The 21561-nt window shown below is 44.6% G+C and overlaps 1 protein-coding gene across 2 annotated transcripts in view; it reads right to left on the bottom strand.

Moving 5' to 3' along the window:
* The window catches only part of DENND6A (DENN domain containing 6A), a 92969-nt gene extending 76419 nt beyond the window's left edge, over window positions 1–16550 (bottom strand). For both annotated transcript variants that reach the window (XM_002713264.5, XM_017343899.3), the window contains exon 1: window positions 16226–16550. In XM_002713264.5, the coding sequence (XP_002713310.3) occupies window positions 16226–16462 (237 nt within the window). In that variant the 5' untranslated portion in view covers window positions 16463–16550. The remainder of the gene's footprint in view (window positions 1–16225) is intronic.
* Window positions 16551–21561: the final 5011 nt, after the last annotated feature.

Genomic DNA, 21561 nt, shown 5'->3' with positions numbered 1-21561 from the left:
AAAAGAAAAGAGTTTGGTAGTTTCTCAGAACGTTAAACATAGAGTTACCATATGGCCCAACAATTTCACTCTTAGGTATATATCCAAGTGAAAACGTATGTTATACAAAAACCTATACATGAATATTCATAACATTGTTCCTAACAGCCAAAAAGTAGAAACAATCCAAATTTTAATCAAGTGATGAATTGATAAACAAAATTATATAGCTATACAATGACATAAAAAGCGATGAAGTACCAACCACATACCCTGACATGGCTGAACCTTGAAAACACTATGCTAAGTGAAGTCCAGACACAAAAGTCCATATACTACATAATTCCATCATATGAAATGTGCATAGCACACAAATCCACAGTGATTGAAAATAGATGAGTGGTCATCAAGGGCTGGGGAGAAAGGGAAATGGGGATAGGGTTTCTTAAAGGGATGACAAAAATATTCTAGAACTGGACAGCAGTGATAGTTGCAAAATCCTGTGAAAACACTGAACTATATATTTTTAAATGGTAAATTTTATGGTACATGGATAGTTGAATTGTTTAAAAAGGAAAAAACATAGCTATACCTAATGTTTCAAACCTTAAAAAGTCATATGATAAAAATCATAGTCTCTCTTCCCATAGATGTCCAGGTCACCTTCCTCAAGTGTAACCACTATTAAATAATGTCTTGTACAGCTTTGAAAGAAAAATTATTCATGTATTTTTCCTCAGCATAAATCACAGTCTCATAGTCTGCTTTTTTACTTAGGAGCTTGAAGATCTTACTGCTTCAGCACACGGGCTTGTATTTGCTAATCCTGATAGACTTTGAACTTTCCTGCTTCCTCCCTTGCTCATACTTAAGAACTCCTTCACCAGTTTGAATCTCCCTTATCAAATCCCATCCAGCACATGAAATAAGTGATTTTCAGTTCCTTTTTTTGTAATTTCTGCAATTCTTCAAAGAACATGTGCATATAATTTTTTAATTATATAAAACTAAAATTTTTAACTATGTAGAATTTAAGGTTCAACTCAAATCTCACCTTCCACCAGAACTTTTTACTTAGTCTCTGGATCACTTATGCCTACTTTTCTTTTAATTCTCCAGTTAAATTCCTGCACAGCAAGGATTCTCATGTCCTCCTCATTGTTTTTGTTTGTTTTAAACTGAGAGGCAGACAGAGAGACAGAGACATATTGGGCTGGGGTTGGTCTAGGGTCAAAACCATGAGCCAGGAACTCAAATCAGGTCTCCCATGGGGTTGGCAGAAATCCAATTACTTGAACCTCTCATGGTCTAAACTGACAGGACACTAGCATCAGAAGCTGGAGCTGGGAACTGAACCCAGGCACTCCAATGTGAGACATGGGCATCTTAAATGCCAGGCTAAATGCCTACTCCACATCTTTATCTCTTGTTTATGATGCCTAATAGAATCTTTCACACATAATAGATGCTAAGCAAACAAATTATTATTGCTATTGACATCGCATCAGCACTCCTATTATAATAAATACTAACAAAAACTTAATTTTAAATCTATATTAATTATGAAGGGTTCCACAGTTACAAAGGAATTCATTAGGTGAGTAATATTGATGTAATTCAAATGAACTAGACCAAAAGAGTAACTATTTCATTATTTCAGGAAAACTCAATTAATTATCTCAATAGCTAAATTTACCAAGTACTTCCCTCATGCCAGGCATTGTACTGTGTCAATCCTCACAAATACACTAGGAAGAGGGAACTACTATCATCTCATTTCAGCATCTACCCAATCAACACAGGTCGCACTGGTCTGGGGTTCAGACACTTTTCTTTTTGTTTCTTTCTCTTTTTTTTTAAGGTTTACTTATTTATTTTGAAAGAGTTACAGAAACAGAGAGAAGGCTTCCATCCACTGGTTCACTCCCCAGATGACAACAACAGCCAGGTCAACACCAGGAACCCAATACTCAAGCTGGGTCTCCCATGTGGGTGGCAGGATCCCAAGTTCTTGAGCCGTCATCGACTGCCTCCTAGGATGCGCATTAGCAAGAAGCAGAGAAGCATGGACCAGAACCAGGCACTCTGAAACAGGATGTGGGCATCCCAAGAGGCACCTCATCTATGGCATCAAATACTCACCCACTAAAAATATTTAGTATTCAACTCACAAAATGGCTATAGGTGTTACTATTGCATTAGTATTCACTTGCACAGAGGAAGACATTGGGGAATAAAAAGACAACTATTACTGCCAATAACTGGGGAATTCAAGTTATCACATATCACACATCTGCTTTGCTTCAGTTTATACTAAAAATAGCAAAAAAAAAAAAAAAAAAAAAAAAAAAGCATAGCGGCTGTGGAGTCAGAAGGACTTGGATTTGAATCTTGGCTTAATAGTTATCTGATTTGGGGGCCGGTGCCACAGCTCACTAGGCTAATCCTCCACCTGCAGCGCCGGCACACCGGGTTCTAGTCCCGGCTGGGGCGCCGGATTCTGTCCTGGTTGCCCCTCTTCCAGACCAGCTCTCTGCTATGGCCCAGGAGTGCAGTGGAGGATGGCCCAAGTCCTTGGGCCCTGCACCCACATGGGAGACCAGGAGAAGCACCTGGCTCCTGGCTTCGGATAAGCGCGGTGCACCAGCCGCGGCAGCCATTGGAGGGTGAACCAACGGCAAAAGGAAGACCTTTCTCTCTATCTCTTTCTCTCTCACTGTCCACTCTGCCTGTCCAAAAAGTAAAAAAAATTTTTTTTAATGAAAAATAAATAGGTATCTGATTTGGGGTAAGTTACTCTTACTCCTCAGAGTTCTAGTTTACTTATTTAAAAACAATTCATATTACTTAATTAGAGTGACTAAATGAAAAAATTATATAAATGATGCTGAACTTATTCAATTTTTCTAATAGTTATTCATTTCACAATTCCTTTAATAAGAAACTACTAGTTATCACCACGTATGAGTGTCACAGAAGTGAAAGAAGAGTAGTAACAAGGAATTATCATAAAATATCAAACATTAGTGGCCTACTGATTTCTATATTATAAGTATCAATTAAAACAAACTTTCTCTAACAGAACAATCATAGAAGCAACCTGGGTCTTGCTTTTACATCTCCAACATGAGTCTAAAACCCACAAAGTCTGTCAACCACAACACAGCCTGCAGCTGTTGTGCCCTTGCCATGTGCTTCACACACTTGAAACAACTTTTATGGAATCTGTGTGAAACTGCTTCCACTATCCCTGTCCATACAAGAAGGACTGAAGCACAAAGAGACAGAGTGGCTTCACCAAAATAATATTCCTAGTAAGTACAGAGACGAGGATACCAGCCCACCCCTGGTCTGTCTTTTCACCCACTCACCCATGACATTAGCCTGCTTCCCACAAGTCAACCAAATCTAAGCATCTCAAGCCAGGCTGTGTCAAACAGCAGTTCTCAAACTTTCTGGTCCCAGAACTCCTTTACACTCTTTAAATCTACTAAGGTTCCCAAACAGCTTCTTTTCATATGAGTTCCATCTATCAACACCCACCATTATTAGAAACTAAAAAGGATCATGTATTAAATATGCACTAATTTATTATAAAACAGTGACAAACTACTGTTAAAACAAATATCGTTTTTATGAAAAATAATTATACATGCCCAAATAAAATAAAACAAAAACATCACAGAAGATGGCGTTGTTCTACACTGCTGTAAATCTCACCCCAAATGTGCCTCCACATAATAACCATCAGGTTCTGATTCTGATTCCAGAAGTCTGAGGTGAAGTCCCAAAATTCTTGTTTGTATAAAATGCCTCACATGATTCTTTCGATCAGAAAAGTTTAAAAAACACAAATGACTCAAACAGATGGAAGCCTAGTGATACACAAATAGCTTAAATTTACCAAACTAAAACCATTCAGCCTCATTTCTAAGCATTCACAGATAATTCCACATTCTAGGTAAAACAGGCCATAATCCTTTATTCCAAAATTTTAGGAGCATAATTGTGTAGAATTTTCATTCACATATAACTTCATCTCTCAAATAACTCAGTTACTATTAAATTTTTTAAGTTTATATTGTAGCCGGCGCCGTGGCTCAATAGGCTAATCCTCCACCTTGCGGCGCCGGCACACCGGGTTCTAGTCCCGGTCGGGGCGCCGGATTCTGTCCCGGTTGCCCCTCTTCCAGGCCAGCTCTCTGCTATGGCCAGGGAGTGCAGTGGAGGATGGCCCAGGTGCTTGGGCCCTGCACCCCATGGGAGACCAGGAAAAGCACCTGGCTCCTGGCTCCTGCCAACGGATCAGCGCGGTGCGCCGGCTGCAGCGGCGGCCATTGGAGGGTGAACCAACGGCAAAGGAAGACCTTTCTCTCTCTGTCTCTCTCTCTCACTGTCCACTCTGCCTGTCAAAAATAAAAAAAAAATAAAAAAAAAAGTAAGTTTATATTGTAAAACTCAAGCTCATAGATTAAAATAAACCTTTTGTTACCTAAGATTCTAACTGCTCCTAGATAGTTAAGGTTTGTTACCTGCCAATATCTAATTATTCCCTTCTCCCTTTATTTATATGACCCTTTGAATTTTAGCTGTACTGTCACCCAGAATTAAGATTTCCCAACTTCCCCTGTAGTTTGGTACAGACTTGACTTGTGACCAAGTTTTGATTTATAATATATGAGAAATAGTATTCACAACTTCCAGGTACTGCCCTTAAATGGATAGGATAAGAATGTCACCAATGTAGTACTGCTGCCCAACAAAACTAGGTCATGAATAAAAGGGACTTAAGGGGAAATGTCTGGGTCAATGATAATTCTATTTTTTTTTATCTATATGGCATCTCCATGTGTATATTCATTTTAGAAAAATTCATCAAATTACAGACTTAGAATCTGTGTACTTTTCTATATGTACGTTATACTTCAAAAGAGATAACTGCACTTTTTTTTTTTTTTTTTTTTTTTTTTTTTTACAGGCAGAGTGGACAGTGAGAGAGAGAGACAGAGAGAGAAAGGTCTTCCTTTTGCCGTTGGTTCACCCTCCAATGGCCGCCGCTGCAGCCGGCGCACCGCGCTGATCCGATGGCAGGAGCCAGGAGCCAGGTGCTTTTCCTGGTCTCCCATGGGGTGCAGGGCCCAAGCACCTGGGCCATCCTCCACTGCACTCCCTGGCCATAGCAGAGAGCTGGCCTGGAAGAGGGGCAACCGGGACAGAATCCGGCGCCCCGACCGGGACTAGAACCCGGTGTGCCGGCGCCGCAAGGTGGAGGATTAGCCTAGTGAGCCGCGGCGCCGGCTAACTGCACATTTTAAAAAAGGCCTGACATGACACGTATCAGGACAGGATGGGCCTTGGATTTCAGCTCACTCAATCTCTAAACTAAGCACGCTACTGAACACCTGGTAACTCTGAACATGGAATATACACTGAATTACCTCTCTCAAGAAAGGGAAAATTTAGATGTAACTGTCCATGTTTTGTACCATTCATCATATAAACACAATAAAGCATAGGCATTTGTGAAAGTGCTAACTGGACAGCAGCACGTCTCAGATTATCTCCACACTGGTATTTTATCATTTCATAACAGAATCAGAGGCTGGCTAACACCAAGGAGGCCTCTGTAAAATCTGGAGGCCTAAGAGGCTCAGGAGGTTACTAGAGATTTAATCCGCAAATCATAGATTATATTAAGCTACTATGAAGCACTACTAGTTCACAAGAAAACATAAAGGCCCCTATTAATATCCTACCCTTCCTCCTAGCCTAACAGCCTGCGTTCCCTGCTAAATGGTAAATTTCACAAAGCGAGGGATGAATGAGGCTCCAGACTATAACAGGGTCTGGGATACGGTAGCTGCCCAATAAATATCAGCAGTATAGATGGCTCTACGATACAGCACAGCAACTTACAGTTACACATGGCATCCATTTCAGTTAGAACAGTGAACTCAATGAGAACCAAACACTGAGGCTAGGGGTCATCCAGTTCATGAGAAAGAAACAGAGCAAACAACCCTCCACACAGCTGCCTTTATTCTTCTCAGAAGAATAAACAGGAAACTTTGCTAAGATAAAGAACACTGGTCACTCCTCCAGGCTCCACCCTATTAGGGAATGAGGGGAAACAGCAGTGATTTTAAAAATTGGAAATGGGGGCAGGTGTTTGGCCTAATGGTTAAGATGCCCACCTCCCATATCAATATTCCCTTCCTCCAGCTTCCTACTGATATAGATCCTGGGAGACAGTGGTGATGGTTCAAGTAGTTGGGTCCCTAACTCCCAACTTGGGAGACCTGGACTCAGTTGCTGGCCTTGGCCAACCCCTAGCCCAGCCCTGGTCATCCCAGTCCTTTGGGGAGTGAACTAGCAGATAGAAGCTCTCTTTGTCTGTCTCTGTCTCCCAAATAAATAAAATTTAAAAATAAGTAAGAATGAAATATATGACTCATAATAAATTGATAGTAGATTGTCCTGGTTTTTATAATCTAAATAATCTGAAATTCTTTTCAGCAAGAAGTGATCTATAAGTGATATGTACACAGAAATGGGCTATATCATAAATTATCAGGAAAATTAAATCTAACAAACTTGCTTCTCAGGATGGACTTTAAAAAAAAAAAAGAATTTATTTGAAAGACAGAGTTACAGAGAGAGACGGAAAGAAAGAGAACCTTCCATCTGCTGGTTTACTCCCCAGATGGCTGCAATGGCCAGGACTGGGGCTGGGCCAGACTGAAACCAGAAACCTGGAACTCCATCTAGGTCCCCTTCATGGGTGGCAGGGGCCCAAGTATTTGTGCCATCTTACACTGCTCTCCCAGAGGCAATAGCAGGGAGCTGTACGGGAGGTAGAGGAGCCAAGACTTCAATCTAGGAGATGCTGGCCTCACATGAGGTGGCTTAACCCACTGCACCATGACACTAGCCCCCAGGAAGGACTTTTTAAAAATTATTTATTTATTTGAAAGGTAAAAAGACAGAGAAAGACAGATTTTCAACCCACTGGTTCACACCCCAAATGCCAACAACAACCAGGGCTAGGCCAGGCTTACTCCAGAAACCCGGAACATCTTCTGGGTCTCCTAAGTGTGACAGAGGCTCATATACTTAAGCCATCTCTCTGTCTTCCAGACACATTAGTAGGAAGCTGGAAGGCAAGCAAAGTTGCCAGGATTTGAATCAAGCATTCCTAATACGGAAGGCAGGCACCTCAAATGGTGACTTAACCAATTATTTTATCTATTTGAAAGGCAGACTTTCAGATACAGAGAGGGGTAGACAGAGAGAGATCTTCCTTCCACTGGTTCACTTCCCAAAATGGCCACAACGGCTAGGGTTGGGCCAGGCAGAAGCTGGGAGCGTGGAGCATGATCTAGGCCTCGCACATAAGTGCAGGGTCCCAAGCACTTGGGTCATCCTGCTGCTTTCCCAGGCACATTAGTAGGAAGATGGGTCAGAAGTGGAGAAGCCACTCAAACTGGCACCTGTATGTGATGCTGGTGCTACAGGCGGTGGTTTAACGTGCTATGCCACAATGCCAGTCCCGGAATATTAATATTGGTGATTCACATAAACAACCTGTACTTTCTAAAAATGTTTTTGTTATTGGTTTTTAAAGATTTAATTATTTATTTATTGGAGAGGTAGAATTACAGAGAGGGAAAGACAGAGAGAAAGGCCTTCCATCCACTGCACAGATCCAAAGCCAGGAGCCTAGAGCTTCTTCTGGGTCTCCCAAGAGGGTGCAGGGGCCCAAACACTTGGGCCATCTTCTACTGCTTTCCCAGGCCATAGCAGAGAGCTGGATTGGAAGAGAAGCAGTGAGGACTTAAATCAGCGCCCAAATAGGATGCTGCTGCTGCTGCAGGCAGTGGCTTTACCCAGTACACCATAGCACCAGGCCCAAAACTTCTATCTTTTTTTAAAAGTCACTTTAAGGGAAAGTTATGATAATAAAGCAATAGTTAAGAATAGCCCCACACTGGTAAGTTAATGTAAAAGGACATTATAAAGGGAAATAACAAATTGAGCATGCATCAAATAACAGGCATTAATTCTTACAGGCAGTATTTCACTTACTCAATAAAAGCAGACTCTAGGAAAGGTGTTGTGACAAAGCGGGTTAAGTCACCACTTACGACACCCACATCACGTACTAGAGTACGTGGTTCAAGTCCCAGCTACTCCACTTCCAATCCAGCCTCCTGCTAATGTGCTTTTTGGGATAAAGCAGATGATGGCTTAAATACTTGAGCTCCTGCCACTCACAAGGCAGACTCAGATGGAGTTCCAACATCCTGACTTCAGCCTGGCTCAGCCCTGGGTGTTGTGGGTATCTGGGAAATGAATCAGCAGATGGAAGATCTCATTCTCAGTCGGTCTCTCTCTACTTCTCTCTGTTGCCTGAAATCCTCAATCTCTCTTTACTGAAGTTTTCTTGAGATTTCTATTTCTTTTTTTTTTCTTTCTTTCCTTTTTTTTTTTTTTTTTTTTTTTTTGACAGGCAGAGTGGACAGTGAGAGAGAGAGACAGAGAGAAAGGTCTTCCTTTTGCCGTTGGTTCACCCTCCAATGGCCGCCGCAGCCGGCGTGCTGCGGCCGGCACACCGCGCTGATCCGATGGCAGGAGCCAGGAGCCAGGTGCTTTTCCTGGTCTCCCATGGGGTGCAGGACCCAAGCACCTGGGCCATCCTCCACTGCACTCCCTGGCCACAGCAGAGAGCTGGCCTGGAAGAGGGGCAACCGGGACAGAATCTGGCGCCCCGACCGGGACTAGAACCCGGTGTGCCGGCGCCGCTAGGCGGAGGATTAGCCTAGTGAGCCGCGGCACCAGCCAAGAGATTTCTATTTCTAACAATCAAACTAATCTTTGATGGGTACAAATTTTATACATAAACAAAAGCATAAACAAAAATACCAAATATTAATAGAAGTTTCTTCTTGGAGAAGTAGAATTGGGAATGATATTTTCTAGTGTTCATATTTTTCCTTTCTTGCCCATTTTTCAACAATGAGGAAAAAAGTGAGTAAACAAGCCAATTCTGGATTCAGATAATTAAGATGTTACTATATAACCAGGTCAGTTCAAAGCCAGAAGTGACACAAAGTATATAAAATCCAGGTGACTTCAAACCTTGTTTCAGAAGACACTTAAATTCTATGGTGGTGCTTCCAGGGTCACCCTCAGGGGAAAAGAAGTTGAACACATTTTTTCGGTCTCTTCCCAAACCAAATGCCCGCCTTAACACCACCTCCACTTCAGACATTTCATGCAAGGTACACCACTGTTTCCCTGACCCAGGTCTTAAGCCAATTGCTTTAGTGGACATCTGTCCCAAGCAGGACCTGAGTACCTTCTTGCAGTGTTTGGAACAAGAGTAAAAGACTGACCCTCTTCACTAAGCAGCTGCAAAGGGCTACTCCTCCACCACAAAGGTCCTCGAAGTAGAGGAAGTCAGTTTGCAAGGAACATGAAGCATGAAGAAGACCCACCAAAAGACAAAAGCTTCCCTGGTTCTGGGCTGTTTTCTGAACCTCTGCTAGCTTTGTGCCTTGAACAGCTTGAAACACATTGGTACTTTTACAGCCATTTCCTGTTTTCTGCTTGGGGTAGCTTAAATTATTTTCTGTTGCCTACAACTAGATCCACACACACTCCCCATTTCAACCACATTAGCCAATATGGTTCTACCTAGATTTTTACTTACACAGGGAAAAAAAATTCCCCTTTACAGAAGTACTGATTTAAATATCTCAATTTCATTTTACTAATAAGAAAACTAAGGTCCAACTTCCCAAAGCAAAAATCAGGGGTTCTTTCCACTGAAAAGGGGAATTTTTGGAAAATCAATTCCTCCCAAATGCAGACTTGAATAGGCCTTACTATGTTCTAGGCATTGTTCCAAATGCTTTAGCAATATCAGCTTACGTAATCCGCACAACAATGTCACAATACATGTACCGTTACCCTGTTGTACAGTGGAGGAATATAAGGCTCAGACAAGCTAAGCAACTTACCCAGTCACATGGATTCAAACTTAGCCAGCCCCGTTCTAGTGTCTGGCTTCTTGACCACTATTCTACACTGTGTGTTTAGCAGAGATTTTAAAGTTTTTTTCCTTATTCTGAGAGGCAAAGAAACAGAGAGAGAAGATAGAAAAAGGAAACTTCTATCCACTGGTTCACTCCCCAGATGCCTACAACGGTCAAAGTCACATGCTGAGAACTCACTCCAGGTCTCCCACATGTGTGTCAGAGACCCAGCCACTTGAGCCATCACCACTATCTCCCAGGGTCTGCATCAGAAGGAAGTAGGAGTCGAGAGCAAGAGTCAGGAGGCCAACGCTGTGGCGTAGCAGGTAAAGCTGCCGCCTGCATTGCTGGCATCCCATATGGGCACCGGTTTGAGACCTGGCTGCTCCACTTCCAATCCAGCTCTCTGCTACGCCCTAGGAAAGCAGTGGAAGACAGCTCAAATTCTTGGGCCCCTGCACCTGTGCGGGAGACCCAGAAGAAGCTCCTAGCTCTTGGCTCCTGGCTTCAGATCAGCGCAGCTCTGGGTACTGTGGCCACCTGGGGAGTAAACCAGCAGATGGAAGACCTCTCTCTCTTTCTGCCTCTCTGTAACTCGGCCTTTCAAATAAATAAATCTTAAAAAAAAAAAAAAAAAAAAGAGCAAGAATCAGGTGTAAAACCTAGGTACTCGGGCCGGCACTGTGGCTAACTTGATTGATCCTCCGCCTGCGGCACCAGCATCCCGTATGGGCACCAGGTTCTAGTCCCAGTTGCTCCTCTTCCAGTCTAGCTCTCTGCTGTGGTCTGGGAAGGCAGTGGAGTATGGCCCAAGTGTTTGGGCCCCTGCACCCACACGGGAGACCAGGAGGAAGCACCTGGCTCCCGGCTTCGGACTGGCATAGCTCCAGCCATAGCGGCTACTTGGGGAGTGAACCAACAGAAGGAAGACCCTTCCCTCTGTCTCTCTCTCTCTCACTGTCTAACTCTATCTGTCAAAAACAAAAATAACAACAAAAAGCCCAGGTACTCCTCTGTGGGATACAGGTGCCTTAACGAGTACTCTAAACATTCACCTCTTTAATAAGGATTCTGCATTTGTAAGAAATCTACAAATAAATACTTCGTCATGGCGGAACAGCCTCCTAACTCCATCTCAAGCCAAAGATTCAGTGACTGCCTTTTTGATGACACAGTTCAACTCGAAGATATTATCTCCAAACTCAGTTTGTATCTATTTTTTAATTAATCTTCTGTTTGAGCTCCCTTGTTCCTGTATTATAGACTGCCACTTTTCCAACAGAATTCTACACTCACTTTCTTGTCCCATTCCAGATCTTTGTCCATTTTCAACATGAATATGATCACAATGCAAAAGTGAAACATTTTTCAACTATTTTGCTGCATTATTTACTGTCGCTCCCCCTCTTCATGGAGGAACGACACTAAACCCTGCCTAGGCTTCATATCTGAGTCACGGCACCATTATGTCGCTCCCCCTCTTCGTGGAGGAACGACATAGGACCCTGTGCTGTTCTTTTGTCTGCTCGGCCCTCCCCGGGTTTGCTGCTGGTTCTTCCCAGGTTGGCTACCGTCCTTCCACCTCCGTGGAAGGGCGGTTCCCCCTGCCACTTTCCCCACTTCTGCGGGGGAGCGGCACACCGCCGGCCGGCTCTCTCGGGGGCTGCACAGGTGTTCCTTCAGATAGATGTTCCTCTTAGATGTTCCCGGTGCATGTTGTCTCTCTCCTCCTTTATAGTCCTCTTCCACCAATCCCAACTCTGCTACCCACACACCGAGTACGCTGCTCTCCTCCAATCAGGAGCAGGTCCTGCTGTTTATTGGTTGAACTGGAGGCAGCTGTGTAGAAGCTGTTTCCTCCTCTCCCAACGCCATATTGTGGGAGAGCAGATGCATAGAATAAGTCTTAATTCGAGTAACAGTCTAGTCTGAGTTGCTCCCCACACTTACTAATTTGTCTTTTTCTTCATTTCAAACAGTTTTATTTGAGAGGTACAGAAAAACTCTGCTTCATTCCCCAAATGCTCACAATGGCCTGGCCCATGCCAAAGCCAGGACGTTGAAAAAAAATTTTTTTTTTTTTTTTTTTGACAGGCAGAGTGGACAGTGAGAGAGAGAGACAGAGAGAAAGGTCTTCCTTTGCGGTTGGTTCACCCTCCAATGGCCGCCGCTGCAGCCGGCGCACCGCGCTGATCCGATGGCAGGAGCCAGGAGCCAGGTGCTTTTCCTGGTCTCCCATGGGGTGCAGGGCCCAAGCACCTGGGCCATCCTCCACTGCACTCCCTGACCATAGCAGAGAGCTGGCCTGGAAGAGGGGCAACCGGGACAGAATCCGGCGCCCCGACCGGGACTAGAACCCGGTGTGCCGGCGCCGCAAGGTGGAGGATTAGCCTATTGAGCCACGGCGCCGGCCCGAAATTTTTTTTTAATATTTATTTTTATTCATTTGAAAGGCACAGTTACAGAGAGAGAGGAAAGGAGAGACAGAGATCTTCCATATGCTGGTTCACTCTCCAAATTGCTGGAATGGCCAGGGCTGGGTCAGCCTGAAGCCAGGAGCTTCATCTATGTCTCCCACGTGAGTGTAGTAGTCCAAGCATTTGGCTCATCTTTGGCTGCCTTCCCAGCTGCATTAGCAGGGAGCTGGATAGGAAGTGGAACAGCCAAGACTCAAGCTGGCACCCAAACAGGATGCTACTGTCACAGGCAACAGCTTTACCTGCTATGCCACAATGCTGACTCCAGAACCTTGGAAGTTAATTCAGGTCTTCCACGTGTGTGGCAGAGACCTGACTACTTGAGCCATCACCTGCTGCATCCCAGGATCCACATTAGCAGGGAAGCTGGAATAAAGAGTGAAACCAGGACCCAAACCACTGTACTCTGATAGGGGACACAGTTTTTACTGCTAGGCCAATCACCTTGCCTCCTTTACTTCATTTTAAAAATGGCAAACTTGCGGCCGGCGCCGCGGCTCACTTGGCTAATCCTCTGCCTGCAGCGCCAGCACCCCAGGTTCTAGTCCCGGTTGGGGCACCAGATTCTGACCCAGTTGCTCCTCTTCCAGTCCAGCTCTCTGCTTCGCCCAGGAGGGCAGTGAAGGATGGCCCAAAGTGCTTGGGCCCTGCACCCACATGGGAGACCAGGAGGAAGCACCTGGCTCTGGCTTCGGATTGGTGCAGCGCGCTGGCCGTAGTGGCCATTTGGTGGGTGAACCAACGGAAGGAAGACCTTTCTCTCTGTCTCTCTCTCTAACTCTGCCTGTCAAAAAAAAAAAAAAAAAAAAAGGCAAACTTGGGGCATAGTGGGTAAAGATGCCACGCTAGTTTGAGTTCCAGCTGCTCCACTTCCCATCCAGTTTCCTGCTAATGCACCTGGAAAAGCAGCAGAGGATGCCCCAAGTCCTTGGCCCCTGCACCCAGATGGGATACCTAGATGAAGCTCCAGGCTCCTGGCTTCTGCCTGGCCCAACCTCAGAAGTTGTGGACATCTGAGGAGTGAACCAGCAGATGGAAGATCTCTCTCTCTCTCTGTCTCTCCCTCTCTAACTCTGCCTTTCAAATAAATAATCTTTTAAAAATGGCAAGGTAAATATTCCATATTTCTCCCTAGGTAAAACAAAGTAAAAATTAAGTTACTTAGTTTTGTATTTTACCTGTGATTATCTTTCTTTGAACCCTTTATTAGAGAACCTTCCCCATGCTCATCTGACACCTTCTAAAATCAGTGATTCTATATATTTTTAAACATTTGTTTATTTATTTGAAACGCAGGGTGATAGAGAAGGGGAGACAGTTATCTTCCATCCGTTGGTTCACTTCCCAAATGGTCACAACAGTCAGTTCAAGTCCCAACTCTTCCACTTCCAGTTCAGCTCCTGCTAATGTCCCTGGGAAAGCAGCAAAAGATGGCCCAAGTGTTTGGGCCCTTGCACCCAAGTGGGAGACCCAAATAAAGCTCCTGGCTACTTGGGGAGTGAACCAACGAATAGAAGATCTCTGTCTCTCCTTTTCCTTATCTCTCTCTCTCTCTGTGACTATACCTTTCAAATAAATAAATTCTCATATAAAGAATGTCTCAAAAGAATCTTTAGCTATTTAAGAACTCAACTGGGGCCAGCACTGCTTGCAATGCCCCCAGTCCTTATCAGAACGGCAGTTCAAGTCTCAGCTGCTCCAATTCCAATCCAACTTCTTGGCTAATATGCCTGGGAAGGCAGCAGCAGATGGCCCAAGAACCTGGGATCCTGAAACTCATGTAGGAGACTGGGATAGAATTCCTGGCTCCTAGATTCAGCCTGGGCTAGTCCTGGTTATTGTGGGCATTTGGGGAGTGAACCAGTAGATGGAAGATCTCTCTCATTCTCTTTCTCTTGCTGTTGTTCGGTCATTCAAAGAAATGAATTTTTTAAAAAATGTAATTGGGTGAGCGTCTAGCCTAATGGTTAAGACACCATGTTTCCACATCAGAGCACCTGTTTTGATACCTGGCTGCAGCTTCTGGCTCCAACTTTCTGCTGATGTACCACCTCAGAGGCAGTGGCAATGGCTCAAAGTAATTGGGTCCCTGATACCCAAGTAGGAGACCTCGATTTAGTTACCAACTCCCAGGCTCAGCCACTGTTGGCAATTGGGGGATAAATCTGCAGAGGGCACACGCTCACTTTCTAATAATTAAGCTTTTTTTAAAAAATGCAATCAGGGTCAGAGCTGTGGCACAGTGGGCTAACGCGCTGGCCTGAAGCACTGGCATCCCATACGGGTGCTGGTTCTAGTCCTGGCTGCTCTTCTTCCAATCCAGCTCTCTGCTCTGGCCTGGGATAGCAGTAGAATATGGCCCAAGTCCTTGGGCCCCTGCAACTGCGTAGAGACCTGGAAGAAGCTCCTGGCTCCTTGCTTCCGATTGGCCGTTGCGGCCATCTGGGGACTGACCCAGCAGATGGAAGACCTCTCTCTCTGTCTACCTCTCTCTATAACTCTTTCAAATAAATAAAATAAATATTAAAAATGCAATCAACTATAACAACTTACTCTATGCTTCCTAGTTTAATACTATTTTGCTGTACATATCACTCTGGGCTAGCATATCAACAGAAATGGTAAATGGCTTTTAAATCTTCCAAAGTAAGATAAAAGATTGTTCACACATTCATTCATCCAGCCAACAAATACTTACTGAATGGTGCTATGTGCCACACACTGTACTGGGCTCAAATGAGCTTCTGAGATTTAACTCTTGCTTCTCCCCTAAACTGTCTCAATCTACAAATACTGGTTACAGTGTATGTCCAGCAAATTGCATAATGCCCAGATCTTAGTGCAAACAATGTTTACTGAACTGTGTAATAAACACCAAGAAGACAGGTTCAATTCAAAAGCAGTAGTTTCACATTAGGAAAAACCTCCTTCACCGGTTTTCTCAGACAACTGAGCCATTAACATCTTTATCACCACCCAAAATGCTTCTAAACACAAGTCCTTCAGATAACGTTTTCCTTGGACACATAAAAACAAGCAATTTCTTGTGCTACTAAAAGGACCCTAAAATAATGTCAAGAATCACTAAAACTCCACGGCCTTTCAACAAGGTGCCATAAAGCTGGAAAACGTGTCAGAGCCACAAGCAAAGGACTTTCCTTATATTCATCTTGACATCAGCTTTCAAGATAAATGGTCAAGAAACAACATAAAGAAATGACAGAAACGAGGAACGAAAGTGGGAAAGGAGGCCGTCACGCTGAGGTGAGCATCCGACTCGGGCTGAATGGAAGGCTCTAAGAGTTCCCGACGAGGAACAATCTGAGCTCAAGAAATGGTTGTGCAAGCTTCGCCATTAGAGTTCCCCATATGTCAGGGGGCATTGTTCCTTCTTGAAGAAGTCCCAAACATCCTGCCTGCAGCTTTCTCCGGGGACCGCTAACACTCTGAGTTATTCTTGGACTCTGGGATCTTAAAACAAAACAAAACACGAACATCAACAAGTATTTAGGAGGGGCCTAGAGGGAACTTTTCACCCCTAGCCGCAGCCCAAGATCCTCCCACGGTAACTGCCAATGGACAGCAGCCCGGCCCCACGGCGTAGGGGCGGCGGGCCACGCCCGGATGCGCAGCGGCTGGGGTCCAGGCCCGCCGGCCCACGGGCCACAGACTCTGCCAGAGCCGCCTCGGGCAGGGGGCGGAGCGCGGGGCCTGAGTGCGGCCGGGCCTCACCTCCACGGCCTGGCCCAGCTCCAGGTCGAAGCCCACCACACACACGCAATGCAGCCAGGCTGAGAAACCGTCCCAGCGCAGCAGGCCCCGGCCACGGCCATCGTCCTCTTCATCGTCCTCCAGAGCGGCTCCCGCCGCCACAAGGGCCGGAGCCTCGTGCCCGTCGGCCGCAGCCACCGTCTCGTCCAACAGCCCGCTGGTGCTGGACCCCAAGCCCGCCGGGCCCCGCAGAGCCATCCGCCGCCCTCTGGCTGTTCGCGCCGCCTCCACCGCTGACCGCGCTGCAGAGCGCGCTCGGCTCCGCGCAGGCGCAGCCGCCGCTGCCGCAGCCGCCGGGGACCCGCTCCAACGGGGCGGGGCCGCAGGCCACGTGACGCTGGAGCCCTGCTCTGCACTGGTCCTCCGGCCCCCGGAGGACGTGGGGACGCCACGCAGCCGCTGGTCCCGGTTTGTGAAGGCTGCCCTGACCTCCCTGTCGTAAACTGAGACAGTGGTTCATGATCCTTGTCACTCCTGTTCGCAGCACAACGACCAGGGAATGAACTGTACTTGGAATTACTATAATAACGTATTACTAAAACATAAATGGTAACTCCGCTAACATTTATCGAGCATTTTCCCTGTGCCAGTTGAGGGTCAGGTCCAAACATTATCATATTAAGTCCTCCCATCATCGCAGGTAGGTAGGCTTTATTGCATTTCACAGAGTAGGAAACAGGTTCTGAGAGGTTATGTAATTAGCCCCGCAAGGATGACAACTCGGAGACTGGCCCGAGGTACATGCAGTTTGCTGATTCAGACATTTGTGCTTTCCCTCGGCTCCTTCCTCCCCACCGAGGCTCCTCCCTCCTTTCTGAGGCAGGCTGGCTGTGACTCACATCTCCAGACCTTTCTGGAACTTCAGGTTGGGCAGGTAGGTTGGTTTGCAGGGCAACCTGTGGCTCATGCTCACTCAGCACTAGGGCAAGGCAAAGGCCTGGTCCAGGCAGCTTTATATTCTCAGAGAACAGATCAGCATTGGACCGGGCACCTGGGAGGCACTTGTTCTGAATTGTTGCTGATTCCTGAGTAGGATTTATTCAGCACCCACTAGACTGAGTATATACAGCATAATGAAACTAAACATGAAGGGCCAGCGCTGTGCAGCAGTGGGTTAAAGCTCCAGCCTGCAGCACCAGCTTCCCATATGAGTGCCGGTTTGAGTCCCGGCTGCTCCTCTTCAATCCTGCTCTCTGCTATGGCCTGGGAAAGCAGTGGAGGATGGCCCAAGTCCTTGGGCTCCTGCACCCGTGTGGGATACCTGGAAGAAGCTCCTGGCTCCTGGCTTCGGATCAGCTCAGCTCTGGCCATTGCATTCATTTGGGGAGTGAACCAGCAGAAGGGAAGACCTCTCTCTCTGGTTCTACCTCTCTCTGTAACTCTGTCTTTCAAATAAATAAAATAATTGGAAGAAAAAAAGAAACTAAACATGAAACACAATAATACCCCCAATAGAAAAATGGATAAAATATAATTGAATAATGCATAAGTATATTTTTAAAAAAGAATATAGTGTTCATACTTTATACTCATTAACATACCTGATTCTCTCAACAATCCCAAAATAGAGGTCTTATTATTCCCACTTTACAGATAAACTGAGGAGCCACTAAATTAGTATGTTACAGCAATAGGCAGCAGAACAGAGATTTAATATGTATTTATTTGAGAGCCAAAGAGAGAGAAAGAGCTCCCCCATCCACTGTTTACTCCTCAAAGGCCTGCAGTTAACTGCTAGGGTGCTAGGGCAAGGCCAGGAGGAAGTCAGGCGCTGGAAACTCAAGCCAGGTCTCCCATCTGGGTGGGAGGAACTCAACAAACTTGAGTCATTACCACAGCCTCCCAGGGTCGGCATTAGTAGAAAGCTGGAGCCAGGTATCAAACCCAGGTACTCTCACATGGGACACAGGCATCTTAATCACTAGGCTAAATGTCTACACCAATAACAGAGATTTAAACCCAGATCTTTCTGACATCCTGAGCTTGCAAGCATTTGTAACACTGCCCAAATCCACTTAATTTAGCAAACACTGTCCTCACCACAGCCACAGAATGTTTGTCTGAAGTAAGCCTTAATATGCTTGTTTTCAAGGAGATAGTGAAATATTCTCAGACATCAAAAGTGCTGTCTGCTAGAAACTTACTTTAGGACAAAAGATGAACTACGGATGGCACTTAAGTGAGAAGTCAAGTCTTAGGCCAAAGCAACCACCATCCTACTCCAGAGTACCACTGTAGCTGAAAGAGAGGAACTATATTCTGCATTCAAGTCTCTAAACCCACTATTAGGAAAGAACAGAGGCCTTTTGTATTATAAAAGAACGCTGGTCTAAAGTGAAAAGACCTGAGTCCTTGTGCCAGCTCTACACATGATCATAGCAGGCAAGCTGCTCCAAGATCCAATTTCTGCACTGGTAAAATGATTGCTAAAAACTGGTAAAATCATTGCTAATTCATCTCACTGACTGCTGGGATGAGGCAAGCTATCCTAACGTACACATTTTACTGGTTTCTACTTAATTATTAATGATTACTGAGCACTAAACCCCAGTTGTTCTATCTATTCTTTGACATGTAGATACAAAACTACTTTTCTCTGAAATGCTGCTGTATGATACTGGGTTGCTATGGTTTGGATATTAGTTTGTATGTTCCCAAAGGCCCAAGGGTTAAAGGCGTGATCCCCAAAGTCTACATTAATGGTTAATAGATTGATGTTAATGGTTAATGGAATAAGGGTGGAAACCTAATCCAATTATGGTGCCTGAAGGTGGGGCCCTGGTTAGCGATTAGATTGGATTAGCTTGTTGGGCGGAGCCCATGATTGAATCATAGTGCTTCATAAACAGAGAGACCACACAGACAGATGACAAGTGTGCTGTCTTTCTGCTTCCTGGCTTATCAGGTGATCATTTCTCTTCGTTCATAGTTTGCCATTGCTATCCTGCAGCCTCATCAGACAGCTGGACCAATGGGACTTTCTTGATATTGAACTTTGAATCCCCAAAAGCATAAGCCAAAATAAACCTTTTGCTTTATAAGTAGCCTGTGTCGTGTACTTAAAGTAATGAAAAGCTGATTAACATATGGGTTAAGGATAATCTTGTCAAAATATAGTACCCTGAAAACAACTTATTAAGAGGGCCAAAAATTCCATGAGAAAGTTTGCCACTAGAGAATTTTAAAAGTTAAAGAAAATCATTCATTCAGTCTGTCTTGAAAAATTTTTTAAAAGGTACAGATACTATTAATTAAACCTTTATGTCTAAAATCTATCACCACCTGGGGAAAACAAAGAAGCTCTGGTATTTCTTGCCTCCATTCTCATAACTGATATTCTGCCTCAGAATCTATTTCAACATTTATACTTGTGTGGGATCCGAGATTTAAAAAAAAAAAAAAAGTGCTGACTTATTCCTTCCTTAAGTTTGTCATTAGAACTTTTGAATCTGAAAGGATCTTGAATCAGATCATCTCTCAAAATTTCCCATTCTATTCACGAATCTTCTGGTATTCGGCCAGCCAGCCTCTTTTCTAACCCTCCCTATTAAAGTTAAGTCACTATCTTTCAGAGCTCGTATTTTCTGGATGCTCACGGGCTAGCAAACACTTCCTTTTATGGAGATGAAATCAACCATGTTGTAATAAGCACCATTGATCTAAGTTGTATTTGCTGAGATTACACAGAAGAGTCCATCCCTTTTACATGAAAACCCTGTGAATGTTTCAAAATAGCTATCCCTATCCCATACCCTGTTGTCTTCTAGTTTCCAGAGTTAATGACCCCAGATTCTCCAACTGTTCCTCAAAGGATGTAGTTTCTAGGCTATTCATCATTCTGTTGCTCAACTTGGGTACACTCCAACTTGTTGATGTCACTCTTAAAACGCAGAAGGAAACATCATCCTCCAGGTGTGATCTGACCACTGCAGGGTGTACTCTGGGGCTATTGCCTTCCTTGTCCAACCACCAGCCTTCTATTAATGCCCGTTCAGATCACATTTGCTTGTTTTGGCAGCCAAGTCATATCCCTGGCTCAGGTTGCATTTACTGTCAACTAAAGCCCTGGTCTTGTTTTCATGTAGGGAGCACTTAAGTCAGGGTAGGCTGCTATAGCCAAGAGCATGACTGTATCCATGGCTCTGCTGCTCTTCTAATATTACCAAGAACCCTGAACACAGGATTAAAAACATTCCAGACTTCCTTACTCACCCCTAACTAAACTCCTGATATTTCAGCAATTTTCACAGTCAAAAGAAAAAGAGAAAGAAGTAAAGGGCGAGTATGAGTACAAAAATATGTTGTCATCTGCAATGTGAGGTCTCTGTGCTTAGTTTTACCAAAAAGACCTGCAGGGAATCCAAATGACCTACATTACCCACATAACCTAGTTGGGCAGTCAGAGGACTTGCCTCTTACACTTGAGCTAAATGCTAGCAAGGTTACTGGGGCATAACTACAATGTAGTGGCAAGACAGTACATAAAGAAATACACAGAGGCCCAAGCACAAATGTGCTATCAATACAGAACTGATTTTATTTTATTTAAAGATTTTTTTATTTATGTGAAAATTAGGATTACAGAGAGATATGGAAAGAAATATTTTGCATCAGCTGGTTTATTCTCCAAATGACCACAATGGCAAGGAAAGATCCAGGTAGAAGCCAGGAGCCAGAAACTCCATCTGGGTCTCCCACATGGATAGCAGGGGCCCAGCTACATGGGCCATCTTCCACTGCTTTCCCAGGCTCATTAGCAATAAGTTGGATCAGAAGTGAAACAGCCAGGACTTGAACTGGCATTCATAGGGGATGCCGGCATCCCTGTGGCAGCTTAACCTGTTGTGCCACAATGCCAGCCCTGAGAATTGAATTTTATTGCAGTACATCTTTGAAAGACAAAATGCTCAAATGCAGATTTTGAGAAGATCAAACCAAAGGATACTATAAAATGCACTGTTAGGTGGTTTCTAAACTGTTTATGAAAGCTTAAAAAAAGATGAATTTTATTTTTTCATCTTTACATTTCTAATATCTATGCAGTGCTTGACACACGGCAAGCATTCAGTAGATATTCACTGAATGAATGAATGAATGCCCTAAAAAAATCTTTTTTTTTTAATTTTTGCCAGGCAGAGTTAGACAATGAAAAAGAGAGAGAGACAGAGAGAGTTATAGACAGTGAGAGAGAAAACAGAGAGAAAGGTCTTCCTTCCGTTGGCTCACTCCCCTAATGGCCGCTACGGCCAGCGCTGTGCAGATCTGAAGCCAGGAGCCGGGTACTTCCTCCCGGTCTC

This window comes from Oryctolagus cuniculus, chromosome 10, assembly GCF_964237555.1.
Source record: "Oryctolagus cuniculus chromosome 10, mOryCun1.1, whole genome shotgun sequence".
Taxonomy (NCBI): Eukaryota; Metazoa; Chordata; class Mammalia; order Lagomorpha; family Leporidae; genus Oryctolagus; species Oryctolagus cuniculus.
Note: the sequence above shows the minus strand (reverse complement) of the source record. Positions and strands in the feature narration are given on the sequence as shown.